General features: G+C 51.9%; 1 protein-coding gene across 2 annotated transcripts in view; it reads left to right on the top strand.

The window, feature by feature from the left end:
• The first annotated feature begins 203 nt into the window (after nucleotides 1-203).
• Nucleotides 204-12,817, top strand: part of LOC105452340 (cerebellar degeneration-related protein 2) — a 30,133-nt gene continuing 17,519 nt past the window's right edge. The window contains exon 1 of one of the 2 annotated variants that reach the window (XM_011693350.1): nucleotides 204-520. In XM_011693350.1, coding sequence (XP_011691652.1) covers nucleotides 448-520 — 73 coding nt within the window. In that variant the 5' untranslated portion in view covers nucleotides 204-447. Of the gene's footprint in view, nucleotides 521-7,400; nucleotides 7,525-12,817 lie in introns of those variants that run through there. The other variant, XM_011693349.1, reaches the window with a different exon arrangement.

The following is a 12,817-nucleotide window of genomic DNA, read 5'->3' as shown; positions in this document are numbered from 1 at the left end:
GCGACCGAGTATGCGGACGGGGCGAGCGAGCAGAGGTGGAACGGTGCCGCGTTCCGTGCGTTCAGGTGCGTGTGTGCAGGAGCGTGGAACGCGCGTGCGACCGGGTGTCGGCTTTAACGCTCATGTGCTTCAACCTCGGCTCGGTGTTGCTGCCTTTCGTTTCCCGTTCGTTCGTTCGGCCGCGTGCGCGATCGTGCCGACGTCGTCGCGAGCAAGCGATAGATTGTCGCCCGGTGGTCGTTTTCGCGCGGTTTTCGCGGGGATCCTCGCGCGATCGGACGTCGCGCGCGTTGAACGCGAGGTTAATTGTCGGCTTTGATTCTCTCGAGTGTATAGGACCCGCGAGAGGACCTTCTCCGAGAGGATTCACCGGCGACACAGGTGGTTACATACACGCGCGAACGCGAGGTCTCTATTTACTCCCGACAAGATCGTCCGCATCAGCCAATGGCGACTTCCCAGGATCTGGAGGACGACTGGACCATGCTCTGCCACGACCCCGACAGCTGGACGCGGAACGGTGAGGCATTGTATAGCGCGAGTGACAGGAGTGTTATTCTATTAATAAATTAATTGATAAGCGATACTTCGGCTCGAGCCGAAGTCGGTTCGTTAGACGGCCCTTCCCCCCCTCCTCCCACCCCGCTCCCGGGTGAAACGGCTGATTATCGAAACCATTGTAACGCGAAGCTGCGGGTATTACGACATTCGTTACGAAACATTCCTTACGGCTATAGGCTGTGCGATAACGCAGCTCGTGACATTTCGCAGCCTCTAACGAGACGTTACCGCTGTCGACGAGGAGAGTCGATCGGTTCCGCACATCTGTCCGACGCGGACAGAAACGGGTTCCCGGGTATCCGTATATATACCGTTCCCGACGTCTCGTCGGGGAGTATACCGATAACGCGGAATTAATTCTCCCGCTGCAATTATTCCCGCGCGAGAGCCGTCGCGTAACAGCGAGCCGTCAGTCGGTCGGCGATGGGGGGGGGGGGGGGGATTAAAAAATCCGGGAAGGCGCGCATGCAGGAATTTATCGGACGGATAACGACCGTTAATGCCCGCCGGGAACTCGACGGTATTAAACTTTCTTTTCGATTAATAGGAAGAACCGTCACTCGCGACGGCGCCGCGGCGGACGCGCGGAATGAAGAATGCCTCCCTTGCGACTCTTCGCGTCGTGCAAGCAGGACCGGCCGTGTCGTTCCTGTGGGCGAGAAAAGAAGGACTTTGACGATCGGAGTCGCGCGCCGCGCCGCCCGGTCGAAGCTCTTGTTTATTATACACGCGCCGTGTATAATCCCGTCGTAACGCGCCTTACGCCGCCGACCGCCGTTCGGCGCGTGGACGCGACACGTCGTCGGTCGATTACACACTTTCCTCGCTGAAAACTATGCCGGCATGCGATTACGTAAAACCCCTGCACTCGCGGTCTGAATCTCGCATGCCGCGATCCTCCCGCGTCACGTCGGCTTTTTTTTTTATCGTCGGGTGAAAACGTTTGTAAAAAAAAAAAACAAATGCCATTTTATATAAACTTCCGAATGACGCAAATAGCGATTGGATAACGCGAGTTGATATATTTGTAAAGTAAAGAGCTCGCTATTCGACAATCGATAATTTTTATTTTATTACCAAGTGTAATTGACAGCTCGCGAATGACAGCGAATCAATGCAGACTAGCTTTCCTAATTCGTTAACGAGAGCTTCATTCATCGAAGTCGGATACTTACTTTCCCGTCGACCCAGCCTCTCGCGAGTCGCGATTTCCCGGACGGATGATGATTCCGAAGATTCCCAGAGGTTTTACAGCGATCCATCTTCATCCCGTTTCCTCGACAAGGTCAATAGTTTAGATTAAAGGTACCTTATACTCATATAAGCGCGTCACGCGTCATAATTTATAGCAATGTTTCTTTGTCGGAAACAGTTATAATTTTTAATCCTCACTGAGGCATGAAATTTTGAACACTGGCGACAAAAAATGCGATAACGCTTTAATTTGCAGTTGGATAAATTCATTTGTAAACGCGACAGTACTAGAAGTCACTGCCAGGCAGAAATGACGGTCCACATAGACCTCGATTCGACGTTTCTAAACATTGATTCGATGTCTATAGACATCGAATCGACGTCTACGGGCCGATTATTTGTGCCCTGGTATACTTAATCTTATTTCTCAAATGACGCGTGACGCGCGCGTCAAATGACGCGCCTATGAGTATATAGGTATTTTAATGCGCGCGCCCGCGAGAGCAATCACACGTGGACGAATCTGGCCTGGAAAGTCTTCGCCGCGAAACATCGCGAACTTTCGAGATCGAATTGTTCCTTTCTTAAAGCGGAATACTTGAAATTTTTTTTTTACCATTACTCATTCCAACGTGCTGTATTTTTGAAAGTGTTTCAAATCAAATCCGATCTAATCGATCAAGTCCGATTTAATCGACGATTAATTTGTTGAGTAACATGTGTTGTATTTCGCTAACATGAATAAAATTATGAATTTTTCTTTTTTATTAAATTAGAGGTAACCATGATTCACATTAAGAAAATTGCTATAAACAATTGAATGCGATTGAATTAATCGTCAATTAAGTTAATCGAAGCCTGGTCGAGGTCGCTCTAGATAATGATGATAATGATGATAACTTTATTGCGTACGTACGAGAGATTGATTTATATACAGTTCGGATAACTATCAACGACATGAATGAAAAAGATGGTACGGCGCCAGTAGAGCTGTTGACCCACCTGTAGTAAAAACAAGATAATTGGAGCACACAAGGCGGTGGATATAGTATTATAGATTGTAAGGCAAGAACGCGCGGTGAGCAGAGAGCATAAAAAAATATACAGATCATAGAATAGAACGTGAACTAGGTGGAGCGTAAATAAAAGCTAAAATAATACACGTACGACAGCCGACGAGTCTGTCGAGCGGAAAAAAAAACCAAGATTCGATAAAACAGATAGATCGCTTAGCTTCTACTCTCGTCACGCGTGTCAAACGATCGACAGCAGCGGAGCGGAGAGAATGACGCTTCGGGATGGTGCACGTGTACGAACGGATAAACGCGCGCTCGGACAGATAGGCCGCGCGAGCGCGAGTGTCGAGCGTAACCGCGGGACGACACAACGACGACGACGACAACAGCGTTACGGTATCGGATCGCAACGGGTCGTTAGGTAGCTCCGCCACGACGATTAGTCTCGCATACCGATCGAGAAGAGCGGCGAGTAAAAAAAAAAAAAAAAGAATATGCCCGGACGCGCCGCTGCATGCAGCTGCATCGCGCGCGGCGCGCGGCCGTCAGTCGCGATTGCGATAACGGTGAAACGGAAACGGCGGTTTTCTCCGGGGGGCAAATTGAAAGCTTTCCAGAGCACGCGCGCGTGCGATCCTCCACCTGCGGAAAGAGGAAGAGGGAAAAGGATGTATTACGTACGGCGGCGACCGATCTCTCGGGTCAGGGAAAGGTCGAGGGAGGGATGAGACGATCGCGGCGCGCTCTCGGGTAAAAGTTCGTGGCTCGCGCGGATGGCGATAGACCGGATGATCAAGATCACATCGATCCACGGCGATGGTCGCGTGAAATCGACGTGATCGTTTTCTAACCGCAGAAAACGCAAGGCCGACTTTTCCGCGAGACTCTCTCGCCGTGGAATCGCGCGCGCGCGCTCGTAAGATAATTCACTTTACGACGTGGGGAAACGTACTTATACGGCTCCGCGTGCGCGCGAGATGAAATGGAAACGCGAATCACCCTTCGCTTTTCCCCCTTCCCCGCCGGAAACCGATGGAGAACGTATTCGTCCCGTCAAATTGAAGTCCTTTCTTAATCGAATATCTACATCGGCATCTCTACGGGCTCGATGTAGGCATATAATTTCGACGACAGATGAAGCGGTGTTTCTCATAAGCGAGGTTTCATTGTGCCTCCCTTCGTCTAACGCAATCCTAATTGTCTATCGATCCTGAGAACGCGGTGATCGGTAAGAGGAATCGGCTCCGCTACGCGCCGCGCCGCGCCGATATCATGCCCGGAATAGTAATTTCTTCTAATAGCAGGAAGCGCGAAGAGATACGTTCCCGTATTTCTTCGCGAAGAGCGGGTCCACGCGAGGGTATAGGTGAAGTGGACCGGCGAGGAATCCCCGAGGAGGTTCGCGAAAGTCGAGGGGTATATACGCTCGATTCGAGCCGGCGTAGAAGCGTATGTATCCCCGTGTATTGTCCATCGGTCCTGATTATATATCATTAATACGGCGTATCGCAAGAGATAAGGCGGGACGCGTTTACCGATAATTAGGTGAGACTCCTATGGAACCTCGGGTCTTACCGCAATAGCCGATACTCTCCTATACGTTACATTGTAGATATTATTATTGCAAACGTGCAATCTCCTCGGAGGGGGGACGGCGAGGGGATGTATAAACATCGGTTACGCTGCCTTCGGCTATCCGCCCTGCAGGCCGTGGAAAACGAAACGAATCCGCGGGGATACTCTTATCGCGGCGATGATTGGACACCTGCAGTTCGCTCGCGCTCGCCGCACGACCGGAAGCGAGAACCAGTACACGCTTCTTCATGCGGTATCCCGGTGAAATTAGGCTAGGATAATAATTTGGACTTTCGACCGGTGGAATCCATGCAGTGCGCGATGATGGGTGGGTGGGCCACGCCAATTACCGATCCAGGCTGACCGTAATTAGACGAAGAGTCTTCGCCCTCCTCCTCCTCCCCTCGGTCATTGCGAGCGGAGGATCCGTCTCGAGATAATCGGGGGAGGGGAGGGGGAGGGGGATCGCTTTTCTCATGGAAGCGGGGAAAAAATGCGCCCGATGGGAAACGTGCCGCGGTGAAGGCGGATCACCGCGCGTGACGTTTCCGCGGCGGATTTTTAACGCGGCGGAGACATAAATACACGTTATACGTTACGTTGACACCGCGCATCCGCGGAGGAAGCGGAGCCGGTTTTCCCATGTACAGTAGAGGAACAATTAATTACTATATACGCCTGGCGCTGGCGCGAATCGAAGTCCTTCGGCGTTAATGGACCGGCGACGACGGGTTTTTCGTGCGTGCGTCGCGCGCCACGCGAGATGACAGCCGTTTAGTTATTTACTCCGCGCGCCGCGCGCGGTTAATCATCAGATATAGCCCGCGATAACACGCGGGTTATCCTATTAATTAAACGAAGTAAGCGCGGGCCCGCCGCGAGCGTATACCGTTGCAACGTGTAAAATTATATATGTGTCACGACCTGACGTTTCTTATCGGGTTGGAAAGTCGATTCCTATATATACGCGTACGGAAGTCGCGTGAAGGTGTATCCGGCTCGTGCATTTATCGCCGGTCGCGGCGCGTAAGTGTACTTTCGAAAGACAGGCAGAAACTTATCTTAACCGTCGCGAAATTGTAATCGAGTCGAAAGAAGGAAATTACGAAATTAAGCCGAGCGACGGCACGCGCCCGACGTACGGTGTCCCCTCGGGATCAGGCCGCGTGCGACGAAGTCGTCCACCGGCCGGCGCGGCGTGGACGACGCTAAGACGTTAATCCCGTTCGGCGTGTGTAACGGGACAGGTGAATTACTCTCCGCGAGTTCACTTAGTCGGTCGAAACGGACACGCTCGCGTATGCATGAACGCACGCGTAAAATGCAACGCGCCGCGATGTCAGCGCCGTGATGAATAATGCCCGCGCGCGGCTGCAGGAAACGCGAACGCGGCAATTCGCGAGGTCGCGACGCAAAACTCGATCTGCCGAGTCATTCCCGGCGCACGCCCTTCGAAAAAATTCCCACCCTTCCTGCCCCGCGGATTAAACTTTGACATAACATGTTACATATAGAAAAATAATATAAAACTGATATGACATAAAGACGTAATAATATGTAAAAATAGATGCAATATTCCTTTCACTCGGAAAAGGTCAATATAGTGTGAGAGACGATAATATTAGTCGCGCAGCTCGCGATTAAAAAGACATTACGAAGCATTCTCAAATTAGCCGAATGTTTTCGGGCTTTCGTTATTCCGTATATCGCAGTTCTCCACGTAACAGCAGTAGCGGCGATATGTTATTACGCAATGCGACATACAGAGCGCGAGAGAGCGAAGGAACGCGGAGACCTACATAAATCGTACAACGATGTACGGCGGCGGCGTTCGTTGCGTGTCCTGTGAAGCATCGCGAACAATGATAACCGGAACTTTCTCCAATATCTGATCACATCTCTCCGCGCGCGGTTATAACGCGAGTCCGAGGCGTTGCGGAACGAAGGAAATAATTCGGCGGGCACGCCGGCGAGCGATGCGTAACGCGATACGCGAGGTGATGTACGCTGTATTGCCGTTAATTATTCCAATGATGAAAATAAACGAAAGGATGTGCGCAACGTCGTTTGACGTTCGCATATCATTTTTCGCTCCGCGCCGTCCACGCCGCGATTTCGCCGGGCGATCATTCAGGGAGGCGAGGCAGGAAGGGAGGAAAACGCGCGTGCGATATAACTGCTTCCTCGGAATCGAGAGACGTCCTCGTACGGTTAAATTGGCGCGCGTAGATGTTTCGGGGCGAAGATAAAGAATTTATTATTATTGTTATTATTATTATTAAGATATTAATCGGTCATCAGCGGCCAACAGGAGCTCGGTCTCTTTTACCCGTGTCCGCCACCTTACATCAGCGCGTGGCGATAACGACGCGATAGCGCAGCCGCCGCCGGCGACGGTGCGGGACGCGGCGCGGCGCGGCGGTGACTGTTATTGATCGCGCGTCATGCGCCGCCGTGTTCCACGGCAAAACGGCGGTGCGGGACGCGGCGCGGACGCTCGCTACACCGCCTGGACGCGTACTCGGCCTGGCGGGGCAGTGCCAGCGGTGCCAGTCAAGCCGGAGTGACAACGCCGGAGTGGCCGCCGTGCGAGCTGTCAAATTGTCCAGTGGTCGCGTTCGGAGCCGCGTGGTCCGCGTCGATCCTCGAACGAGTCTCCGCGTCCGCGGCCGCCTGGTCCGAAAGTACACGGGGGAGGGGGAGGGAAAACGATCCTGGGGGAGACGGCGGATGCGCCGTCGCAGGTGCAGGAGGTATCGGGAGTAACCGCCGTCGCCGTCGCCGCCGCCGCCGCCGCCGTCGCCGTCGGGAGAAAGTGACGTTCCGGAGTCGGCAGCCCATGGCCGGCAGCTTTTCGCGAGCTCTCCGTGGTCCGTGAGGCCCGCGAGTCTCCCGCAAGGTTTCCGCACGTCGATTCGATTGGCTCGCCCGTGGCCGTGCCGCGAGCGCACGCCAATAGCTCCGCGAGCGCACGGGCCAGGCGGCCTCTCGCGAACCGCCGCGCCGCGCCGGTTCGCGGACTCCGCTCCTCGGCGCCGCTCGGCTGTATCGAGGACGACGGCGTCGCGTTAAGCACCCGGGTCAGGACAACGTCCAACGAAAATGAGCCTGCTGTCCTCTTCGATCGGCGGCGTCCGCTACCACGCGGACGAGGATGCCGACCACAACATGCTCCAGGGTAAATCCTCCAGGCTTAATTGTTCTCGACTCGCGCATCTCGCGATCAGATCCGCGCGCGGGGAATCGGAGTGCTTATATTATCGGTAACATCGACGCGCTCCGCGGTTCGCAGTAGATCGATATACAATTTCGAAAAGCGGCGGACAGACGAACGTTCGACCTGTTCTCGAGATCCTGCCTCTTGAAAGTGTCGCCCTCGCGATATACGCGGCCGCCTCCGATGTCAAGGCCGCAGCTGCTGCCTTGCCCAAGGATGCGCAGGTGCGATCGGCGCGGCGCCGGAATTACCGAGGGCCGTTTTCGAGGTCGATCTCGAGAGTCCGTCCGTGCGGGCACGACGGCGGATCGATGGAGGCTGCGCGAGTCGTCCTTAAATTTATATATATATATATACAAGCGAAAACAAATGTGCTTATGCAAAACCTGTACGCGCAAAGTCCACTCCGGATACCCGCGCCTCTTGCACAATTCTATAAACGCGCGCGAGCGTAAAGGCGAGTCGGCAACTGCGATCGAGCAGCTGTCTACGTGAGAAAATGTCGCGCGAGGCAAAAATTGTATATATAATCAGCCGATTACGTAGATTTGTTTTTCGCGAACGCGATTCGCGCTTAGATTCCCCGCGTCAACCGCATGCCTCGTCGGTCTCCCGTAGGAAAACGACAAAAATTATCCTCGCGTGTCACGTCGGGACTGAGAACGGCCGTCCCCGAGGCGGCATGACTCATCGATTTGTCGCGCGATATACGCGCATACCCGCTGCATGCATTCGTGGGCGCCGACTGAGTGGAAGACATTCAAAGCATCGGGGCTCTTGAAGGTATTCCCTCGCGGTCACCTCGTCTTCGCCGGAGTGTCGCGAACATCTTGGCGACGAGAAAATCAGAAAGTTTTCAAGATTCTGTCGCTTTCCCGAGGAGACTGGGTCCGATATTTTTAATTTTAACAGACTTACGCAGCGACTCTCACGTTTGATCCTCCCTCGTCGATATAGAAAAATGCGAGCGGAATGATTTGCAATTTTTCGACGGAACGTCTCGCGCCACCGGTGTGACTGGCCACCTTTCGCTCAATTGACTTTTGCACCCGGCGATTAATCGCGCGGCGCAACGACAAGACAAAGTCAGAAGGAAGCGCTTGATAAGCGGCAGTTATACGCGCAATTAAATCTTATCGCCGCGAGTCTGACCTTACTGCAGTTATTTTCGTCGACGATTTCCGCTTGATCGGTATATAGGCGAACGATTCGGTCGACAGCCCCGCTGGACACGCTCTCCTCGTGTAAATTCTACGAACGGAAGTGCAATTCTAATACGAATTTATACCTAATCTCACGCACGTCAAAGTCGAGCTACTTTTTGCAATTTAGAGTTCTGAAGCGAGGCACGCCCGTGGCTATATCCTTCATTTTCAGCCGCAAGCATGCACGTCGTTACGTTAACGCCTCTGCTATCGTTGTGAAAATGCGATCTTCTAACGCGATATATACGAACGGATCTCAGAGCGAGATTCCTCGTGTGAGACGCGCGTGCGACGCGCCGACGAGAGGATCGCGTGTGGCGCGCGCCACAAACGCGAGAGTTTTATGGATATTGATCGGCGGGAGTATTTTAGATCGCGGAGTCTGCGCAACGTGTCGCCTTAACACGCCGTGCAGGAAGCGCAGATATAATTTAGGAGGAAAACACCGACGGCCGGGCTCGCGAATCGCGGTGAGGTTTCGATCCTTGAGGCTTCATTCATCGAGAGAGGAGTTTCGCTCCTCGAAACGATTCACAGCCGCGCGACGACCGTCGTCGTCGCAACCGCCTCTCTCGCAATCAGGTTCTCTCTGTCGCGAGATCCGTTCAATCGCGCGTTACATACGCTATTAAAAGTGGACGTGTACGCGCGCGGATAATGGAGCGAGCGAGCGCGCGGGGCAAGATAAATAAAGGACGATGATTTATGCAAACGACTCGCGCCATTGCCGGTCGCGTTCTGGTTGCTCCTTCCTCTCCCGGACGGGCTGGCATACCTATAACATCGCCGGCGAGAAAATGACGGCCGCGCATATTTATGATCCACGGCTCGGGGCGCACTCGCGCATGCAGCTCGATCCGACGTTTCCCGTAAAAATGACGGTATGTGGGGCACAAATAATATGCGGCCCGACCGACTTGGGCGCCCGCTGGTAGTGACAGACGATTAATCGACAATTACAGCGCGCTCCAGAAAAGTATTGCCGATTAGGAACGTGGGTTAAATATATGCACGCACGCGAATTAATACGTGTATACATTATCCTTAATCTCTTAATCGGAGCATACAGGACCTCCACGAAATTTATTATATCATCGCCCTACGTCTCAAATTTTAATTTACTTCCATGATTTCCCAGAGTTTTCTTTCAGAACATATTTTTTGATACGTACGCAATAAAGTTATAAAACATAAAACTTTGCAACAGATTATGAGCAAAAGTAAAACGTGACAGCGATTGTGTATAGCGTGTCTTCGAAATATTACGTATTCTAAAGGTTAATCACCCTGAGGGACGAAACCCTGTTTGGTAGGTTGCCATGAAACACCCTCCCCGATGTTTCTCATATAGATATATCGATCGTCTCTTCTAAACTGAGGGTGTAACTGGTGAGTAACAGTTTCGCTGAACGGGAAAAGGGAAATATATATCAAAAGAGAAATCGCCAAAGTACCGTCTTATATACTAACGACGATCTCGTGACGATTTAATCTTAATTTGTTGTTCGTTTTCGAGAGATACCGGTAGCGTCGCGACAGTGTTTTATTTAATCGAATCGTAATTGGCAATCTAAAAATAACGACTTCCTCGTATAGATACTTGACGATTAACATATAGATGAAGCCAATGCCGTGCAATCCGCTTCGCTGGTAAATGGGATCGATATTGCAATCTCTTTTTCTGTACTTCTCTCGACACCTCAATAGGTACCTTGTCAGTATATACGGATGTCTCTATTGTTGTCGGACAGCGGCGTCGCGAAAGAATCTCAGAACGCGAGAAAGGAAATCAAACTTTCTCGTCTCGCGTCGCGCCGCAATCAAAATATTATACACGCTTATTGCCGTCGGGCTTCGAAACGCGATCTCTTATTGACGTTTGCGCGCGCACGACGGACAGATAGTAGGTACCTTATCACCGAGAGAGGAGAACTCCCGTGATTCTAGAGAAACAATTATACACGATAACGTTGAAACTAATACTGATTGGAAGCGAGTACGACGTTTGAACGAATGTGCCTCTCCGGGGCTATCGATTTTATTGCTTTTCTCCGCGTCTGGTAGTCGATTATATTCCTCGATTGGTTTTCAATCCCCCATATTTAGGTCTGATGCAATTTTTTGCCCCAACGTCGCTCGCGCGGGACGTTTTTGCCGGATCGGCTCGGCCGCTATCGATCCGCTTTTATTTCCACGGTGAAAGCCGCTCCGTGTGATAAGAATGTTTTTCTCACGAGCCCCCTTTATCGTGCAGGGGGCTGTAAAGATCGGTCGAATCACTTCTGACTTACTTCCCGCGAGCTTGTCCGGCGTTATCGGGCATTATCGAACATCGCGAAATCGCTAGCTTAGAAAGTATCAAAATTGCACGACACCGTCGACGGTCGCGCGCAGCCCGCGTATTTGCATTGATGATTAATTGAGATGGCATTGATATCAATGTTTCGATAATGATTAACAATTTTCAATACTCTGTCTGCACGGTAAAAGGAGGAAGGAGGTGATCTAGTTTCGAGAACGCGACTTCGCGTTGCAATCAAAATCGATCCGCTCTGTGTTACTTTCGTATATAAGCGAGCGGTTAAACAAAGTGCGAAACCTTGTCGGCGTTCTAATACCCCAATCGTTTGCCGCCGAGGCGGCGATCGTGTGCGAAGATTGAACGTATATAAGAAAACCGTCGGACTCGGCATGTGAAATGACAGGACTGACAGGAGAGTGAAGTTTTTACGCGCGATAAGTACGCGTTTGTCTTTTTTCACGAGGACCGCTGCGAACGCGCGTTAGTTCCGTTCTATCGGAACCCCCGAAGCCTCTCTTCGGGCGGTGAGGGTTTCTGAGCGTGACAGGGATACGTCCCGAGGAGGCACGCACGTAGCTCGTATTGCCGCGGCGATGATGCTCGTTGAACCGGAATTCCGGTGTCCGGAGTGCGTTATTGAAATCGAAGAGAGAGCGCGGAGTTCAGCTCTCGAAGCGGGGCCGCTGTGCAAAAAAAACGGCGGCTACGTTTTAACGCGTGTCGCGTACATCAGGCGTCGAACGTCGGCGAACTTTCCAATGTCGCGCACCTTTTCGTTTGCCTCGCGGCCATCGGCCACTAGCAAGTGGAGCGCGTACGCGGTTTTACATCGATCATTTTCGGTACGGTCGTAAATACGATCGTTTTGTCGATTAAGCTGTTAATTATCATCGACTGCGGTTCTCTTGAACGACAGGTGATTGGCGAGGCAATGTTTATCTAATCGCGAGGATGAAAGTCGCGACTCTCTTTGACGAGAACTTGATTCGATTATAATTATCGCCTCCGGAGGGGGTCTCTCTTTCTCTCTCTCTCTGTTTCTCTCTCCCTCGTGCAATTGGAAGCGATAGGGAAAAGAGCGACGGACCACGCCGGACTCTTTGCCGGCGTGCACTGCAGCAGTCGGCGAACATTGTTTTCTTCCTGTGTTGCGCGCGAGAGGAAAAGGGGGAGGACTCTCTCTTTCTCTCTCTTTCTCTCGATTCTGCCAATCGATCTATACTTAATTACCTACCCGCACACACGTCGAATTACAAAATTATTACAATTATCTAATTGAGCCACCATTAACTTTGACGTATAATTGATGTATAATTTCTCCGCGGGACCACCCCACTCCGCGCTCGCGGCGGATGCATATCCGCATTAAAGGCCTTTCAGACCGTTCGTTTAAGGAGAGCGCTTATTGCGCTCTCACGTACTTTTTGCCACTTATTGTTTCAATTACGATACATATTTCGTGCGCCGTTAAAGGCATCGATCGAGATCTGCGCTGCTGGAGGATGATGGATCGCGTAAAAGCCTTCTTAACTCTCGGGCGCATATATATACGAGTATATAACATACCGGGCGCTCGATTAATCGGAGCGTTTAGAGAGGAACACGCACGAGCTCTACCGTTGCGCAAAGCGCAATCACGTTCTTGACCTAGGCGGGTCGGCCGGCTAAAAACACGGAATGGACGTAGAATCGTTACGCTCGCGTAACACTTCGTGCCGATTCTCTCTCGCGTCGATCGGGTGGGACG

Source organism: Wasmannia auropunctata, unplaced genomic scaffold (assembly GCF_000956235.1).
Source record: "Wasmannia auropunctata unplaced genomic scaffold, wasmannia.A_1.0 LD336033.1, whole genome shotgun sequence".
Classification (NCBI taxonomy): Eukaryota; Metazoa; Arthropoda; class Insecta; order Hymenoptera; family Formicidae; genus Wasmannia; species Wasmannia auropunctata.
Note: the sequence above shows the minus strand (reverse complement) of the source record. Positions and strands in the feature narration are given on the sequence as shown.